Here is a 20,108-nt window from a genome sequence, read left to right on the forward strand (position 1 = left end):
GATAAAGGATGTTCACGTCAGGCAGCATCAGTGTCCCCAGGTAACTACAGAAGTGCCAGCCCTCACTGTATGCTGGATTCACCAGGGAGGCTGGACAGTCCTGATGCCTGATTGGTGGGCGTCAGACGTTCCAGAAACTGCCCAGGTGACCAGGGTTGACAACCGTAAGTCAAAGGATCCCCTGAGGCTTCAGCTGAAGGTCACCAGTACCTGGGCCTTCGAAAACCCCCAGGTAGTGAGGCATCCTCGTGTGCTTCAGCAGTGATCATAGTTGAAAGTTACAGATTTGTCAAATCCTTCCCAGGCCATCTACATACTTTATGTGGATTAGCTAACGTGATCCTCACAGCAGCCTTGGCAGGTGGGCCTGATTCCACACCATTTGACATTTGAGGATACCAAGGCAGAGGGTGAGTCCCCCAGTGAGGGAGCCCAGGCTGGAGCCCATATTCCAACTGCTGCAGGGGTCAGAGACAGTGCAGCCACCCAAGCTTGGACCAGAGGGACAGAGGCCATGCAGAGGATAGAGTGGGCACAGTGAGCCATGTGGTCAGGAAGTGGGAGTTCTGTGCTCAGCATCTTGGAGGGTGGCCTGTTTCCAGTGATGTGAGACCCCAGGAGATGTGCACATAGGCTGGTGATGAAAGTCAAGGAAGGGTGTGGCCTATAGGACAAAAGCAGCCCAGGTGTGGGCCTCTCCAGGGTGGGCCAGTAGAACTGGACCGTGATCTAGGATGCTGGGGAACAGCAACCCAGTGTGCCTTCAGCCCCAGGAGAATCGGGGCTCTGTGAGGCTGAGGAAGTGGAGCCCAACCAGTGAATACCTCCTAAGTCTGCTCAGTTCATCAGTGGACAGATGTGCTCTGAGTGGGGCCGTGGGGGCCTGGGGAAGAAGCTGCGGCCAATTTTGGGAAATAACATGCTATGTCTCCTCCAGGAGACAAGCTTGCCTCCTCTGGCCTCCCACAGCCTCCATCACAGACTGAGCCCTCACAGCAGGAGCCCTGTTTCCATGTCTGTTTCTGCCCCAGTCTCCTGATCATCATGGTGCTGGGCACATACCAGGTGCATGAAGTTATTAGCATAAGATCCTTGGTGCACCAGGGTGAGCTTGTGTGGTAGAAACTCTATGTGCAGCTGGATCTCAAAATTCCATGTGTTTGGTTTTAATTTGGGAATTCAAGCACCATGGCTGTTTTCCTTGGATAAGATCTTGAGGCTCTTCTCTTTTTCTCTGATGATCCTGGTGTTTGAAAATCCCAGGTTTCTTCGGTGAGGTGATTGGACTGATTTTCCGCTTCAAGTGGTCCTGGAAGGGCTGGAGACTGTCATGGTGGCAGAGGGAGGCTGTCAGAGTGGGTCACTCCAGAGTGGACATTCGGAGTGGACATTCCCTAGGGCTTGCCAAGCTCACTCAGTGGTCGAGACCCACTGTCCTAAGTATCCTCTCCCTGTGGGGGCACTGAAGACCAGATGGATCATCTTAACTCCCTCCCACCCTGGATGACCCCATGTCTGTGCTCCAGCCTCACTGACAAGCTAAAAGAAGATGAGTGTTTGCGCTTTGCAGGTGGGCCTGAAGTGGCCTTGAAAGTTATTTAAGTGCTCTCCATGCCAGCAGCCAGGACCAATCCCTAAGCACATCCCCCCTTCTTGTTTAAGTCACACTACACTGTCAGCTTGGCCAGGAGCTCATGCCACAATGGCTCCCTTGGTCCGCAGTTCTGGGTGCAGCGCTGGCTCTCATGGACTCCTCCTGTCTTGCAGGCCTACCTCGATCTCGGAGCCAGACCTGCCTCCCAGAGCTGCTGCGATTTCTGGGCCAGAACGTACATGCCAGGAAGAATAAGAACGTCGACATTCTCTGGCAAGCTGCTGAGGTAGTAACCTCGTTATAGTGAGGGGAAGAATGTTATTGTCGCCCTTGTTGCCAAAAATAATTATATTAATAAATAAAAATCTCAGCCAGGAGTGGAGAGAGCAAATTTCTCCATATGGACACAGAAGAAAGTCACTGAATATGTCCAAAACTCTGAGAGACACTGAAAGTTTCCTGTGAGTTCATTACTTTAGGGCTGCCTGAATTCTGATAAGCTTGACACACACTCTCTCCCCTGAGACATTTAATAACCAAGCTGATGACAGTTGTCACCTTCAGAAGCCTCGGCGATCGATACCAGCTAAAACTCACTGCCGACTGCATCTTTTAATAGGTTCAAAAGTAGACCATAGTGACCTTGGCAATCTCTTTTCACACAGTATTTTTTGTACATTGCAGTTTGGATCTCCTCTTTTCCTAAGCGCTTAGACTTCTGGTATATTCTCATAAAAGTAATTGTGTAGTTTCATAGCTAGCCTTTCACTCTCCCCTGTTAAAGAGGCACTGGGACCTGCACGCGTACACTCAGGAGCACGAGTGATCCCCAGAGGGCATTCCAGCTCCCAGCCTGGCCTGAGCACAGGGGAGGGATGGACACACGCCCTTCTGCTCCTGGAGGAGGAGTAGACACCGCACTGCTCACTCACACCCGGTTACCCCCCAGTTCACAGATCCCAAGTAGCAGGAGGGCTGTCCCCTGCTGCCAGTGGCTTTCCAAAGCAGCCCATTCCAGCGCTTTCCTGTTCTCCTCATTGGGAAGGGTCTCTTCCACTGCAGCAGACGGTCTCAGCTGGCCATGCCGGTTGCCGGCTGTTTGGTAGACCCTGTGTTTTCGAACCTGTCTTCATGGAGCCCTCTCTTTGAACATGCCCCACTCTGTGCCTTTGTTAGTAGCTGTGGCCACTGATGCCTTTCTGTTGAATGCAGCTGTGAAGAGTGGACGCTCCCCTCTGTATATTAATCTGTTCATTGAGCCTTTCAAGTGCCCCAGCTGGGAAGACTCTGTTCATGACAACTGTGGGCTGGGGAGCTCCCCTTTCTGGGCCAGACTGCCCGTGGAATCTTTTCACAACAGAACACATTTTGAGGCACTGAGTGACAGGAAGACAAGATATGTTTCAAATATCCTCCTGGTTCTGGGGCCTCACCTGCCCTTGCTTGCTCAGGCTGGGCCCAGCAAATAGGGTGTAGGGTGGGCTCCTGGGTTCTGGGGTGCCTCTGCAGCAGGCTCCTTTAAGGCAGAGGAGCCCCTTACTTTTAGTATGTTTTAGGGGGCTGCCCCTTGGCTGGCTGTGACAAGCCTGTTACACAGGTATCTTTGCAAGACTTCAGACACAGAGCAAGCCTTTTCTCACATGACACAGAGGCCAGGGGGTGACAGCCCAATCCTCCACAGTGGCACAAGGCAGGCACCCCCCTGATTCACTCTCCTTAGAACAAGCATGCAGATGGCTTTACATCTGACAGTGGGTGCCGAGACCTGTTTGGGAACTGGGGTTCTGTTTTCCTCTCTCTAGACCATAGAAAAATCATTAGCTGTGGCAATGATCCACCATCCTCTGTAACCAAGTCCCAAAAGCAGCCCATGCAGTCCCATAGTTTTTGTTCCCAGCAGGGGTTCAATGTACAGATTCAGAGGTGGAAAAGTCCAGCAGCCCTTGGACACATCACTTCTTATATTTTCCAGCTGGGGAGAACAGATATTTGTGCAATGCCAAGTCACTATGGCCAATTTGGCCAGAGCTGCCCTCCTTTTCTAGGTCTTATTTATTTTCACTTCTGTGTATAATAAGAGGTCCCTGGCTAAACAGTTAGGATATAATTGGTCAGGTCTAGGCCCTCATTTTGTGGATGGGGAGACCAGCCAGAGCTCTCAAATTGGCTGATGGCCCCCTAGAGACTGGAACCTGGTGCTACAGATCGCCCTGTTGGGCAAGAATGCACCTTTGGTCACCCCTGCCTGCCTTCTGGAGTTTCATTTTAGTTATGGATGCACCATTTATGAATGTAAGTGCTTACTACACATTTCTGGTTCATGAACTCTGCAGTCTGTAGAATTAGTGAGCAGGTGTATATTCACCCTCACTTCGTCAGTTACGGTTTTACGCATTGGGATCATATCACTCTTCAGCAAGCTTAGGGGATGCTTAGGGTCTTTTTTTTCCCCCTTAATAATTTTTTGTCTATTCTCAAAAGAAGGCTGTTTTCCTCCAGATGGCCTTGGCTGAACTCGTTTCGGCATCTTCTCTTTTGTCTTTCTCTAGACACAGTGCTTAGGACCATACCGTGTTCTCTACCTAGAGGCATTCCTGACAGTGGCTACATGTTCTTGGCTTTGAGAAGCAGGTGTGGTGCTGTCTTCAGGGCAGTCTTCAGTGGCTCTGATATTTCTCTGGAGTGTGACAGGGTTTTGGAGCCCACTGTCATCTAGCTTTGATTTTTCACTAACTGCAAGTATTGTTGTAGAGGTGCAGTACCTGGTACAGGTCCACAGCCCCTTACCTGAAGCTCTTGTGAGTAGATGTTTTGTAATTCACAGTTTCTGTATTTTAGAAAGGTGATATGGTATTCAGTTGTGCACATATGTGTAATACAGTGGCACATCCCCTTTGGTTAATGTGGTACATATATATGATTGAACGTAACCGGGAGAGTCTGGGGCAGTGCTCTGGAACTAAACTCGTTAATATTGCTTTATTGTAAAGTGTGAATATTTATACAAAATGGGTTAAATGAAGATTGTAAATAGTCTCACATTGGCTCAGATATGGTCATGCTGCCAAATGAAGTTGCTGTAAACTTAAATTTTTTTTTAATTTTAGGGCTTTCAGCATTTGGGGAATGTGTACCTGGAATTATATCTAGTGGTTCAAAGAAAATGCCCCCAAAAGCCCTTCTTGTGGAAAAAGAAGGTGCCCTGGGGCAGCCTTTTTTCAGCTAGGAGGCTGCCCCACCGTGAGCCCCCGACTTGTGAAGGGAGAAGCGCACTGGCACCTAACCCCATGCTTGGCCCTGAGTGAGGCGGAGGATGGCCTGTGGGGCCTGCTGGTCAGGAGGTGGCAAAGGGGAAGCTCTTCTGAGCTCTTCCTGTCTATGCGGGGGGCATGAAGAGAGTAGAGACAATGGGTCTATGCTATGCCTTCCAGAAAGCCCTGGAGACTTGGCCAGGGCCTGGGCATCCTGTGAGATGCTCTGACCTCCTGGGCTGGTCTTTGCTGCCCTGCTCTGCTAAGGGCCTGCAGCAAAGGCCTGAATGTGACAAAATGGCCTGGGCACAGTTTGGAAGAGGACAGCTGGTAAGGTCAGTGAACAGACAGTGATGCCCCAGAAAATAAGGGAGTCTGGGCCTTGAAGGAGTGGCCTGGGGGGTAGGGAGTCACACGAGGGACTGCCAGGGATGAGAGGAGGTCCCATGGGCAGTGACTTCATTTCTGCTGCTAGCTCTGGCAGGACATAGAGTCAGGGAGCAGAAGCAGAGGGAACGCTGACCCTGGGAGTTGGCATTGCCACACGCTGCCGTTGGCCATCCGAAGCCTGTGTCCCGCGCGAAGCATGTTTACATTCTGCAGTCTCCCTCTGAGCACAGCTTGTGTTCCTCTTGGCAGATCTGCCGCCGCCTTAACGGGGTCCGGTTCACCAGCTGCAAGAGCGCCAAGGACCGCACGGCCATGTCGGTGACGCTGGAGCAGTGCCTGATCCTGCAGCACGAGCACGGCATGGCCCCACAGGTGTTCACCCAGGCCCTGGAGTGCATGCGCAGGTGAGTCCCGCTGCCCAGGCCGCCCGCCCCGCCTCCCCTGGGCTCCGTGTAAACTGCAGATGAGCCGGCCCTGCCGGGGCTCCCCCTGCCCAAGTCCCCTTGACTCCACCTGGCATGCTCTAGTTTGACTTTGGAAAATTCACTGATGTCTGCCAAGTCAAACTGTTGGCACTTTCAAATTGAGACCGTGTTCTCTCCTAAGTCCAGGGGGACAAGAGAGCTAGCAGTGTCTGTGAGCAGGACTGCTCTGAAGTCAGATGACCTCGGGGCAAGCTTAGGTGTCAGGAGGTTGCCGAGGGGACTCACGTGCAGCCGTGTGGAAGTCCTTTGGCACACGGCTCCCCCTGCCTCGCCCCCGCCTTGCTGCGGCTGGAAATTAGGGCCAGAGCTTCCTCAGCAGGCATCTGCTGTTTCCACCGTGCACATATCTATCCCCTTTCAAACTTGAGTGAAGAAAACGCGTCTGCAGGTTGCACCGGTTTGCTCTGCTTCTTCTCTAGCCATCGACACAGTTTGCTTTTCTTAGCAAAGTGTCAAATGAGTGTTTTATGGTAACAGCAGCAGCCCCCACTTGTCCGTGTGCCGTGGCGACCTCACCCTAATGATGTTCTGATTCTGAGGCAGCAGGCGTGTTTGCAGAATGAAACCCGGGACTAAAAACTGTCTACTGTTGATCGATGCCTTGTTTCAAGCACTGCTGGGGAGCACCTTACCTCACATACCAAAAGAAAGGATAAGAAACCTGGTTTCCCCGTCTCCTTCAATGTAGCCACCAATGCTGTCCAAGTCTCGTTCCCAACGGTCACTCCTACTGAATGTTCTGTATCGTTTGTCCTCTCACCAAATTCTTTAAAGCGTTCAATTCTCTTATCCTTTCTGTATGTTTCTGCTGTTTGACCTTCTCACAATAATGCACAAAAGTGATGCCTGAGCTCCTGCCTCTTGATAATCGCATTTTGTAGAAATGGAATTGTGTTTTCCCTGTTTTGTCTTCCCCCAGTCCTACAGACCTCTTTGTTTCCTTGGGGCTTTGTTTCCTTCCGCTGAGCCTCAGGGAAGCAGTGGAGACTCTTGAGACCCCTGCTTGGGCACCCTTGACTAAGGACCTGTCCTCACGGCCTGCCCTTCAGGCTCAGCATCCTTGATGCCATGGGGCTGGCGGGGCCTGGGATTCCAGGCACATCTGCACCCTCTTAGCTGCCAGGTGATGGGAGGGACCTCTCTGGTGAGATGCAGACCTCCACCAGAGAAGAAACATGAAAAATAGAAGGGAGATACCTGTGGTTGTCAGAGCAAAGATGAGGATCAGGTCCACTTAGTAAACCAGGCCCTGAGTCAGGTGTACAGTTGATGTGTAGACATCTATCCAGTCTCGGCCTCTGGAACAGATATGATGAAAATAATTCATTCTGACCATATCTGAGCACAAAGGTCTCAGGAGACCAGGGAGAACGGGGCTCTTTGAAAGACACAGGGGCTGCCACATCTGCTGACCTGTGGCCCACCATGGGGCTGCGTGGGCAGTACCCACATGTGCACAGATCACCTGTTGTGGTTTTCAGTGCACACAGCAAATTTTTATAACTTTTATCACATAGAAATGGGTACCCCTTGTAGCAAAATTTAAAAATACGGATAAGCCCCTACACCAGTTGTTCTCACACTTCCCCCCCAAAATTCCCCATATTCCTACTATTAACAAGAAACGGTGCTAACATTTGATGCTGACTCTTTCAGACATAGTCACATACATACACATACATGCAGGTGTGAGTGTGGTTAATGCACACGTTGGTTAATCAAGTCCCTAAATAGTGAACAAAACACATGTGTGCGCCAACAAATGCAATTATATTTGCAGTTATGCCTGTTGTTTTAGCCTACTTTTTTCATTTAACTGCTTGTGAGCACTTTCTCAGGTTAACAAATAGAGACCTTGCCATTTTCATTACATCATAATTATCCAGTTTGCTGTCATGGAATATTTAAGCTATATGTGGTTTTCAGCACCTTAAGGGTGTGGCGAATAGCCTTATGTACGCACCTGTTCACATTTGCCGCATTGATCCCTCACGTTAGAAAGTATACACCTTTGTAGGGCTTTTAATACAAATTGCCACACTCCCACCCGCTGTCCCGAATGCCTGCTCGTCCACCCTCTGGGTGTTGTCATACCTGTCACTCGTCCGGGCGCTTCTGACTCTGAAGTCGGTGTTGCTTTCCTGTATGCCAGGTGGGGACCCTGCGTCCCGAGTAGGGAAGGACCTTCCTCCCTGGGCCTCCCTCTGCCTCTCTAAAGCCCCCACTCAGCTCCAATTATGGAAGTCTTTTTAAAGATTCCTATTTATGTTTTTCTGAATTTTCTAAAATCTCTGTAGTAATGATGTATTACCTTATAATCATGTAAGATACTATTACATAAGAACCAAGGTTGGTCCCGGCCGCCTGCACCCTGGGACCCTCAGGACCCAGTAGCCCCAACAGCCTGGACGCCATGCTCACTGCCACCTGTCTGCCTGACCACACTGCAGCTCAGGCTGTCACCGCATGTGGTTGTTTTTAGGTGATTTTTTGGATTATCCCCTGTGGGGAAGGCATGAGTCTATTTGTAGACAGCAAGCCTGAGGTGGCCAGGTCGCTAGCCAGTAGTTCTGGCTGCAGTGTGGCCAGAACCTGTGGCTCAGCCAGGGGCTGGAAGGAGGCAGCAGTAAACACTGGCCATGCCTTGAGTGGAGGAATGCATTTTGGTTCTCTTGCTTTCTCGCTTGCATCTTACCAGATAGAAGAGTAGAGCATGCGGGCAAGGGTGCAGGGTGGGGAGAGGGGGTGGAGTCAAGGGGCAGAGCTGACACTCGGGCTGTATTTCTCCCAGAGGTCCAGGGTGAGCAGTGGCCAGTGCTGTGCTAGCAAATGTTTAACAACCAGCTCCCCTCCCCCCCCCCAAAAAAATAGTGTTTGCCAATTTCTGTGGCATAAATCCTCCCACTGGGGCTGATTTCGAGCTACCAGTGTGATACCATGGAACATGGAGCTGGGAAGAGATTCGTACACTCGGCTCTTGTGAGCCACTGCCAGCTCACCGCCCATGGTGCCCCTCTGTCCCCAATCCGGAGGCTGAAACTCACAGAGCGGGCCTTCTTAAGTAGCCACAGTGACACTCCCCCACCCCCGAGACTGCCCTGGCTGCGAATGTGACAGTCAGTCAGTGCTCACATTGGAAAGAGGCCCCAGTCAGAATGGCACATCCCAGCAGAGCCGTTCTAGGGCTTCCAGGTTCTTCTGGGAAAGCCCGGGAGGTCTCTGTTTGAGGAAGGACCCCATGCTCCTCATCTCTGCGTGGATCCTCTCAGGCCACCTGCTGTGTCCCAGCGTCTCTGCTTCTGTGTCACTGTTGCCACTTTGGTGGACAGTCATAGAGGATGTGGTTCCAGAACGATTGCACCTCAGTGTATTTTTTCTGTGACAACCTAAAGGGGGAGAAAACCCAAAACTTCCAATGTGAGCTCGGGTGGATTCCATTCTCGGGGATCACCCCGTAGAGCAGTAACTCGGATAGTCGGGGACACCAGCAGCTCATGCCCTGCCACTGCTTAGCCTGACAGCCAGGATGAGTCTGAGGAGGGCTCTGCCTTTGACTGATATTTGAGGTAAATGGTCATTGTTCGGATGGTCCATCAAGAGGCAGCTCTGGCAGTCAGTGGCACCGCCCCCTGCTCAGGCATCTGTGAGAAGGTCAACCCCCCTCCCCTCAATGGTTCTTCATGTTCAGCTTGCGTTTTGGAACCCATGTCTTGGCAGCATGTGAGAGCATGGCAGGGCAGCATGGAGTCGTGCTTGGCCGGCCGAGAGAGGGCGAACATGGAAAACCATTTAGTCAACCTACATACATGTGTTTGTTTTTGGTAGACGACAGTATTTTTTTCTTATTTTCACTTCTCTTTCTCTCCTTTCTCCTTGTGACTGTGCTGGTTTTGTTTTGGTATTCCTTCCACACCCTTTTCTGCACATCATCTTTCCTTTCTGTTGTGGCTTCATCCCATTTTTTTTTTTTTAATCTTACCATTTGGTTCTCCTCTTTTTTCCATACTTTTGATAAAATCCATTGCATGTATCTCTCTCTTTTTTTTTTTTTTTTAATTTCCTTTGCCTTTTTCTTTTCCTTTCTCCCAAACTTTTTCCTTTTCACAGCATTGGAACACGGGAGGTAGTCACCCAGAAGAACTTGAGCGGCCTGGTGCCCATCCGAGACTTAAGACTAGACCCCAGCCTCCTCTGTTCCATCCCTTTGTTAGCCTTGAGCCCCAATTTACTGATTGTGTGGCTCTTCCTGAGCATAGCATACCTGGTGACCAAATTACGTTGCAAATGAGTATCATTACAAAAAATCAGTAATAAGTCACAGGAAAAACAAAAGTGCCAGAATATGTCCAGCCACCTGTGTACCTAACTGGACAGAAGGAATGTGTCAAAGCGTGGTCTGCCAAGAAATATCTCATGCCTTACAGTTTGATGTTTTGTTGTTCTGAACTGTAAATACCTGCCAAATTATTTCACCAAGAGGACTTGTTCATTTAACTTCCGTAGAGTTTTCAGTGCTTGTAACACATTCTTACAGGGCCCTGTCACTGCATTGTTTAGCTGGCCTGGAATTACTTGTACCAAATCTCTCACCTTCTGATGTAAAGCTATTTATTACCTGTATATCTCATGTGCCGTGTTTCTGAGAGAAGCGAATTCTGTCTGGAAAGAATTTGTATATTTGATACTATTCTTTAATGTACTGCTAAACTTTCCTTTCCTTTTAAAGAGAAACGAAAAGGATAGATGCTTTATAACTGGCTCTTCAAGATAAACCTATTTAATAGGACATGTACTTTCTGCTTTCATTTCAAAGCGTAGTCCCTGAACTCAGAGTAGCAAACACTTTGCAGAATCGTTCCATTCCTTGCTTGTGTTCATGATTTCCAGTCCAAGACGACACAAAACTGTGACTGTAGTAGCACATTGTACCAAATCGGGCACATCCAAGTAATGCTGCATGTGACTTTACATTTACTCTTTTAAATCTCTAAGGATCACTAAACTGACTCCAGGACTGAACGCATACAGAAACAAAAGGCTGTTCAAGTGATAGACATTTATTTTTCTTGAAGCAGGATTTTTACATTTAAAACATTGCATCTTTAATTACAGATTAAAGTCCAGACATCTTTTTCTTAGAAAGCAAATGTGATTCATAATAATAAGCAAAAATCAAAGGAAAAATGACCCATAAAATGAGGCCTAACCTTTGGGCATTTGTGACAGATGGAACTGTGAGAAAGAAGGAGTTGCTTTGGTTTCTGCTATTAGCGCTCTCTTGGTGTAACACGGCAATGTCCAGAAAATGGGATGGTTGGTAAGCCTAACTTTTACATTCGCCAGAAGGGTAGTTGAACATCTGTAAAGGTAATACATTAAATTAAGGGGAATTCCACAGATTTTCTATAAGAAATACTCAGTGGCTTCTCTGTTTTCTAGTTCAAATTATGTCATACTTCTGTTTTTGACCGCCAACCAGTTCCCCACACACTGTATTTTATGAAAGTGGATTTCTTTTTACCAGTCTAGAAACACTGGAGTGAATTGAGAGAAGCTGTCTTTCCCAAAACTCTTTACTCATTTGTGCCCACAAACCCAGTTTACCACAAAATCTGGCCTCCCTAGACCCTCCCCAAGATGTCCAGAACTTACCCTAGGACTCCTCTGGTTTGCCATCAGTTCTGAGTCTACTAATTGTAGAAGCAGTTAGCATGACAAATGATAGATTCAGACTTTAAATTCTAAGATAGAAGACTGTCCTCGCACCGCTGGGAGGCCCTTCTTCCCCAGACCCCCTGAGCACTGCTGGAGCCCCAGGGCAGGGCTCCTGCCTATAGGTGGAGCCAGTCTTCTCACAGGTACAGTGTGGCCACTCTGTCTTTTCCAGAACAACTGAGGTGACCATTCCATGGCATAGCTCCTGACATCCTTCACTAGGGAGTCTCTCCGTATGCCAACACAACACTGGTCACTGTCTAACCTGTGATTCTTTGAGAGGTGTGTTCACCTCCTGCCTCCTTCAAACTGAGGCATGTGCATCAGTGCTCCGAGGCCATTTTATTTACACTATATGAATGGGAGAAAGCAGAGTCTGCAGGCCCTTTCAGCTCCCATTCCAGGCTTCCCAGTCCTTCTCTGGCTCAAGTGCTCCTGATACCCCACGGTGGTGACACGTGCTTGTGCCCACCTCCAGGCCTGGCAGAGATTGCGCCCAGGTGAGGGAGGCCCTTCTGATTACAGAGAGTGTCCTCTCCGCTTCCCAGGCCCATGGGTGTTCCTGTGCCAATCCCCAGAGCCCCTTTCCAGGAACCCCCACCCAGCAAGGGGAGGCCGTGGCCTCTGAGGGGGCCTCTGAGCAGGCCTTGTGGTGGCCTGCTCCTCGCTGCCATGGCGCCAGCCAGGCCTTCCTGCCTCATGTAGAATTGGCTGCTAAGTTGACAGAGAAATAAGTTGGACAGGGTTCTTTGTCTCTTCAGGGGCTGAGTCAAAAGGCAGTACATTCTACGTGTATGCTTGTGAGGGTAGCACAAGAAAGGACACCAGGAGGTCAGCCTAAGCTGTGAATTGTTGTTGTTGTTTTTCTTCAGAACATCTGAGGAAAGAGACTCTGTATGCTCGCCCTTTGTGTGCTGAGTTTTAGTATCACTAAGGCTTTTTACTTACGAAGTCAGACTAAATACATATGTCTTTTCTGCTTTAGTGAGAAATAGGCTGGATGAAACAAACATGGGAAGATGATTCAAGAAAGGGGAGTCTGGTACTTGATGATGATGGTTTTCAGGCTGCCACTGAGGTGATACTGGCTCTGGACGGGACACGGTCAGTGGCTGCCAGCACTAGATATTCAGGATCACTAAGACCCTAGTGCGTTCAGATGGGTTCTAAAGTGGAAGATCCACACCAGAAAGGGAAAACCAGAGGACTCCCTAGAACCAGTTGTCATTTGGGTTTCCATTCTAATTTCTCATTCAAAAAATGGATGTCCTTGAAATAATTTACCTATAGAATAAAAACAATCGGGGAGCTTTGAAATAATTAAATCCCTCTTTCTAAACTCTCCCCAAGACCTTCTCAAAGTGTGCTGTTGACAACTAAAAACTATGCAGCCAATGTGATCTATAGAAGTGTTCTACCTTAGGACAGGAGGCTGGCGGTGGGGAGCCTTCTCAGTGGGGAGTGCCAGTTAGCACCGCACGCCCTCTCCTCTCTGCACATAGCAGCCTCCAGCATTAGTGCCAGAGCTCATGCAAACATGTGATGACAGTGTCTACGTGCCATCAGCCTCACCCAGGCAGATTTGGTAAATTCAAAACATTTGAGAAAAGTAAATACGATGTGCTTTAGAAATTAAATTGCATTGAAAGTGTAATCTTGATTACAATTTCGTGTGTAACGAATTCAGCCAGTTAACCCGGTAATTAGCTTCCTTAACATATGTAAATAAAAGATAATGTCCGAGTGGACAAATTATTCTTCTTCGCTCCTCAAAGCAGTTCGGCATTTAATAGTGATAGGTAGTGTTTGAAAAGTGTGTGCATTTGTATATAGAGAAGCCATATCTGAAATAGTTTGATAATGTGAGAGCTTCCAAAGATTAAGACTAACTGTGCATAGGAACTTATAGCTTCTGCTTTAAATGGAATTATATTTTTATCCGATTACTGGATGTTAGACAAACATGATCATTATTGATTCTAGGGCCTCCCTGCTCGTCTGGCCTAGGCTTTCAGCTCTGATGACACACGTCTCGCTGAGGGCTTGAGGCTCTGGTGACAAGGAAGCATAGCTGAGTTACTAAATTACTTAATAACAAATCAGGTGGATACTTTTCTAAAATACCTGAGCTTATCTTTTGAATAAAATTACTGTCTTACCAAAAATATTTTACAAGTTCTTGATAATAAGACTGTCATTTTCACTTTAAAAGGCTTGAGCAGTTGCCACTGATATTTTTTTAAAATGCATGACATAATGGTCTTCATAAAATTTGAAATATTTTTTTTAAATCACTATTTCTTGGTAACTCCAAATTTTACATCTCATAAATGGGGATTTTTGTACTGAATTTGATAACTAGTTGACTTAATTGCTAGTCTTCGAATAATACAAAAATGTAAAGTTGTACTGTGCTTATAGGAAGCCGTTTATATTTAGAATTGCTTTTGCCTGTTAATTTGGTGTCTACAGCAGACCATTTCCTAAAGAACTCCCCTGATGCTCTCATTTGGGAACGAATGTGAGGCCTGCCTGATGTCTCATCCTCCTGTTCAGCATTTGCTCTGCCCACTGGGTTGCCATGACAACCCTCCATCCAGTACAGCTGGGGATGGTGCTGGTAGCCGGTTCTCTAGGGAAGGGCACCTGTGGGCTCTCACTGGCTCTGCGGCACCCCTGTGAGAGGTGACCACAATGAGGACAGCCCGCCTAGAGAAGGTGACTGGCTACCACGGGGAGATCTCAGTGGGATGACTCCTTCATGACATGTCTAGCCCTGATGGCTGTGCAGACCCCTCGTGCCACCACTGCATGAGCCCACTGATTGCTCTGTACCCAGGACAGCTGCCTCCTCAGTGGGGACGGCATGTTAGAGCAGCCTTCTCGGCCAGATGGCTTTGCTACATTCTGCAAGGAAAATGAGCATTTTCAATTTGAGGTGATTCATAGCTGTTGCTAATAAGAAAAATGCAGCTCTTTAAAAGCTTTGGTAAGAGTAGCAATATTTCTTTTTCCATTTAATTTGTGACATAACAGAACCTTTGAACTGCAAATTATGATAGAACCCTCAAATTACTGGACATGAAAACCATTACGTGAAAAGCATCAACTTAAAACCACAAGTTTGCTTCTACTTAGATACAGTGCTGCCTCTGGAAATGCCAGGCTCACAGCCCCATACAGCATGTGTCCATCTCTGTGCTTCTTAGTTGCCTTCCTTGTTTAGAAGCCCGCCATCTTGCGTGCGTATTGTTGTAAATGAGTCCGGCACCCATTTGAATTAATCAACATTTTTTTTAATGCTATGAAAATAATCAATTCATTTCATTTTAGTTTAAGTCTTTTCCTTTTTCCTTTTTTACTGCTGTCATTTCTTGTGCTTGTTTTTTTCCCCAGTGAGGGTTGTCGAAGAGAAAATACAATGAAGAATGTTGGAAGTCGCAAATATGCATTTAATTCCCTGCAGCTGAAGGCTTTCCCCAAGCATTACAGGCCTCCCGAAGGGACTTACGGAAAAGTTGAAACATGAACACACGGTTCCTCTAATTAGCTGTCACATACTAAATGTGGGTACCCTCTAGTGTCATATACGAATTCTTCAAGAAGACCTGAAGGATTGGTTTTTATTTTTGTGTTTTCAAACAAAATTCACTAAAAAGTCTATGGAGCATGTTTTTTTCCACTGGAATCAATAGGAGGTAATGTTTGGCTCAATAGTGTGGATAGTAATGACTGCCCATTTAAATAGCCTCAGCCATAACCACACAGATATCATCGATAGTTACCTGTATGAATCAAGCTAGGTATGTCTGAAATGCTAAAAGACTTTTTAAAATGCCCACTTAGGCAGCTGCACACCTAATGTATTTTTCTACCGAGTAACTCAAAATTGAGCATTGAATTACAGTCTACTTTAAAAATTTTTGAATGTAAAACAGTAAATAATATATTAAAGAATTGGATCCTGGGCAGATCAGTAAATGTTGAATGTTAACTCAAGTTTTGGGGAAAGAAGGTAGCTCCAGCTTGAGCAGTGAGAGCAGTTGGTTCCGATAAATTGTCTTATCTGTAGCATCACAGGTGAAATCAGAAGGTGAAGTAAAGGTTGCTAAATCAGCCCGAGGTAAGACTTCACTGGAAGGTAGTACCTGCACAGCGGCCCACGTGGGGGGCCCACCTCCACCCCCGCTGCGCTGTAGCACAGGGTGTGTGCTGGAGAAGGAGGCCACTGGCCTGTTCTCCCCAGCTCCGTGGCTGGTCCTGCCCCCAGGGCTTGCCTCCCTTCCTCTCCTGGGTGTTGAATTCTGCCACTCCAGGACCCCACACATGAGGTGTCTGCTGCCTTTTAGACAACACTGGGGGATTTATGCGTGTAGGTGCTGGAAGCCTAAGTATTTTCAGAACAAATGTCCTTTTGTGGGTTTCCCAATTTATCGTCTTCTAGAAGACAATCCTGTTGGATTGTCTGATGAAAGTGTCTCTTAGGTTTGCAGTAGTTGTTACTGTTCTCTTTACCTTCTGTTATGTAAGATGACTATTGAGAAAGTTGAAATTATCTCCTACAGTGAGATTTTGAAAGGGATTAATGGGCCATAAACTTAGGAATTTCATAGAAAATTATGTCTGATCATCTATTATAAGATGATGATGATGAGTCTTATCTGCACATAGCAGAGATTTTTCTTAGTTTATGTGTTTATCAATTCTGTTTATCATAATTATGTTTACATGTTATTTAAAAGGCTGTAAAATATATGTGGCACATATCCATGATGCTAATCTTAATGATTTGTGAACCCTTAGGAAATCCCTAGGTCTAAAATTATAGATATTATTCTTGGGCTCCTTTAGAAATGCCAGTTGGAAACATGTGACAGACTTGGGTTGCTGAGGCACAGGCAATGCCACCCACAGGCAGGGACACAGGGGTGGGCGCAGGCGAGGGGCTGCATAACCTTCCAGACCCTTCCTATACAGTGTGCAGACAGAGCCTCTGCTCCTCCTGCCCATTGGACAGGTGTGAGTGGATGTGGAGGATGCACCAGGAGCAATGGTCACAGCTCGCTGCCTCTCCCACAGCTGGCTCACTGTGGAGGGTGCAGGTAGAGACACTCCTATCCACCAAACCCGCTGCACAGGTGGCATCAGCTGGCATCACATCATCCTGCTGTGTCAGTCCCTGTTCAAAGATGGTTTCCAGTATGGGTGATTTGGCCTCCCGCCTCTCCCCCATATCATTTAATTTGTAACTTTTCTAGTACCTACATATTTCCGTCTTTTCTTATGTTAACATCACTACCTTTCAAAAATTCCCTTGTCTTTTTAAATTAAATGTCACCCATATTGTTTCCAGAATTTTTTTTTTTTTTTTTTTTTTTTTTTGTCTGATGAGCATTAAGCACCTGCATTGGTCAAAAGGGAATAGAGCAAATGTCGAGTCATCCGTAAGCAATTTTGCATGTGGCACCTTTATGTGAATTATTTTTCGAACTTCAGCTTCATATTAAGGATCACCACAAAACTCGAAGACTTGGCTAACCGTGTAGAGAATGTTCAGGTTTCAGTGTTCTATGTGAGCGTCCCTGGGCCCCAGAGGGAGAACAGCCTCTGGGCAGCATCATGCCCTTCTTCCGCTTGCCGCGCAAGGACGCCCTTTGTGGTGGCCGGGGCTCCTCGAGTCCGGTAGGAGCGCTGAGTTTCCAGCTGCACAAGGAGAGCCGTTGTACAGGTTACCATAAAACAGAGGTTCCGTCCAGTGTACCTAGAAGGCCTCTCGTTTAAAGAGAAACGTTGAGACATGCTGAAACCCCGGGATGTGGCGTGGATTCTAAGTACCTGCAGCACAGTTGCCTTTGGTTTCCTTCAAAAATGTACAAATATTGTATAATACTGTTTTGTCCCTACACAATTGTTATTTGCCAAGCTTCGTGCATTAAAGTACTTTTATTTATTTGTTTTGGGTGGGCAGTAGTAATATATATGAACATATAGTTACTGTTTTATATATTCTGGGTTCATTCAAAGCCATGTATGCTGTAAATGTGCTAGTCTTTAGAATGACAAATAATAAATAACTGACAAGAACATTAAACTTGGCGTTGCCTCATTCATTCTGTTGTAATTGGGGACTAGTTTCATGGCCTCATCTGACTGGGCCGTCATTAGTGGGCATTGCATCGAGCGCTCAGGTGTTTGTAAGCATGAGATCATGACAGACTTTTGTTTTATAACCTTGTTTTCACTTAATTTGAAGCAGAGGGGCAGTGGGCTGTGGGATTAAGAGCACGAACTTCAGCATTGGACAGATCGAGCTCCCGATCCTGCTCTGACACTCGCCGGCTGGTGACTTTGAACAAATTGCTTGCCCTCTCTGAGCCTCAATTTTCTCATGTGCGAAGTGTGGACACAATTCATAAGGCAGTTGTGAGGTGCCTTGGCAGTAAGTGTTCATAACTGTTAGCTGTTTTTGTTGTTACCTTCCCACATCCATAAATATGGATCATGTCTTCCTGTGGATTGCCTGGTCGTCTGGTGTGATTTGCTAAAATGTAGTTCCATTCGTGGTTTGATTGTTCATTATAACCAGGACTGCATCTTGTACCTTTACCCCTTTTTCTCTGCACATGTGCCAATGATTTCTCTTGGATGAATTCCTGGCAGTAGACATTTACAATTAAAGGATAATTTAAAATTTTAAACCTTTTTGAATTTTAATGTTACCAAAGTGCTCCCAGAAAATTAAGCTACCCTCTATAGCATGTGCCTTTCCCCCTTTATTCTCATTGATGCTGGAAATGGCAACTGGTTTCAGTTTCCATTTCTTTGATGACTGTGAAAATTGAACATCTTTTATACTTTCACTGATATTTCTACTTTTGTGACTTCATTGGAGTATTGGTCTTTTTCATATGCAGTGTTTGTAATATTTAGTATATTAATCCTTCTCTGTTGCAGCTTGAAAAAACCTGCTCGTCAGTTGTCTTTGGTATTGTTAATAGTAGAGAGTCGAGAAAAGTTTTTATGTAATAAATATGCCTGTCTTTTTCTTTGTGGTGCTTGTTGTGAAGTCAAATCCTGGCTTCCCCCACTGGAGGTGACACAGACAGGGCACCCTGTCCCTGGTCCGTGAAATGGATGTGATGCTGTGCACTCAATGAGGGACCACACTAGCCTGCACCATGCTGGGTAGAAAGCGCCCTACCCATTGCTTAAGATGAAGCAAATGGGAAATAGCTTTGTCTTATTTTTATATAGCTGTCACTCCTCAAGCTGTGACACATTCCTGAGAACATAGGATCAGAATATCCACATTTCAAATACCCCCTCGGACCCCTTTTATGCCTCAGCACTACTTTTGTGATGATTTCTTCCTGCACCAGGCTCCTGGTGGGCCTTGTGGCCAGTCCAGGCAGGTCTGAATTCAAATATAGACACACCTCTGTGGTATCTTCACTCTCTGTTGTATCGTTTAATGACATAAAACGCTGAGACAGGCTAGAGAGGACCGGAAACTTGCTTGTTCCCACATCTAGGAAGACAACATCTGTATCAGAGAGACAGATGCAGAAAGATAACACTTCCCCACTTCTCCCTTCTTGCTGCTCATCCTTCCCTTGGCTTCCCTGGCCTCATTTGTCCCCTAGTTGTCCTCACTGTCCCCTGGTTGCTTGTCTTCCTCCACCCACTCTAATATTTTGGTGATCCCCAGGTTTCCATATTTTTCTTCTATCTCATTTCTAATGCTCTTTCTGAAAAGTCTGAATCATTCCTATGGAATAAATTGCCACTTATTTGCTAATAACTCCCAAATTCCTAGGTCTGTCCCAGACTATCTACGTCCACATCCCTCTACACATCAGCCACATCCTAGTCATTCTACTTGAGTGTCTGCTTTGGTGTCCACAGCATGACGACAATAAACTTATGCTTTCTCTCCAAGCTGGCTGACAAATGACCCCACATTCCACTCAGTGGTCATCTTCTCCCTTCCCCTCTACATCCTACCAGCTACCAAGATCTGTATCTCTTCAGTACCCCCTTCAACCTATCCCATAATTCCACCCCCACACTCACAGCCCTGGTCCACATCCTATCCCCTCTTGTCCAGACCAGTACCCTTCGGCCTTCTCATCACTCCTTCAAGGCCCATCTCAGGCCTGTCCTCCTTTACAGCGATTTCTCTCCACAGAACGAGTTGGTGCCTTTAAAAAAAATTTTTTTTTCCTCATTCAATTTTGAATACAACCATTATATCATGTATCTCCTGCCCATCATGTTACTTTTTACTTTGTCCAGCATGTAATTTTGTGTTCACAACCGAATATGTATTTCCTGTCATTCAAAAAAGCTTAATGAAGGGGTGCCTGAGTGGCTCAGTCAGTTATGTGCCTGACTTCCGCTCAGGTCATGATCTCACTGCTCATGAGTTAGAGCCCCGCGTCAGGCTCTGTGCTGACAGCTCATAGCTTGGAGCCGGCTTCTGACTCTGTGTTTTTTCTCTCTCTGTCCCTCTCCCACTCATGCTCTCTCTCTCTCAAAAATAAGTAAACATTAAAAAAAAGTTTACTGAATGAAAAGGTAAATAACTGCGTTTCTAGGGGTGTTCAACTGAAATTTTTCCCACTCCAGTGCTAGACCATGTTGCTTTTGTCTCTGTATATAATCCGTTATTCA

The 20,108-nt window shown here is 46.8% G+C and overlaps 1 protein-coding gene across 16 annotated transcripts in view; it reads left to right on the forward strand.

Annotated features, from left to right (window-relative positions):
• INPP4A (inositol polyphosphate-4-phosphatase type I A) overlaps window positions 1–20,108 on the forward strand; it is a 156,918-nt gene that overhangs the window by 118,570 nt on the left and 18,240 nt on the right. For 9 of the 16 annotated variants that reach the window (XM_058684353.1, XM_058684356.1, XM_058684362.1 and 6 more), the window contains 3 exons: window positions 1,768–1,880; window positions 5,485–5,639; window positions 9,828–13,781. In XM_058684353.1, the coding sequence (XP_058540336.1) occupies window positions 1,768–1,880; window positions 5,485–5,639; window positions 9,828–10,008 (449 nt within the window). In that variant the 3' untranslated portion in view covers window positions 10,009–13,781. The other 7 variants (XM_058684358.1, XM_058684363.1, XM_058684359.1 and 4 more) reach the window with 3 other exon arrangements.

Source organism: Neofelis nebulosa, chromosome 9, assembly GCF_028018385.1.
Source record: "Neofelis nebulosa isolate mNeoNeb1 chromosome 9, mNeoNeb1.pri, whole genome shotgun sequence".
Classification (NCBI taxonomy): Eukaryota; Metazoa; Chordata; class Mammalia; order Carnivora; family Felidae; genus Neofelis; species Neofelis nebulosa.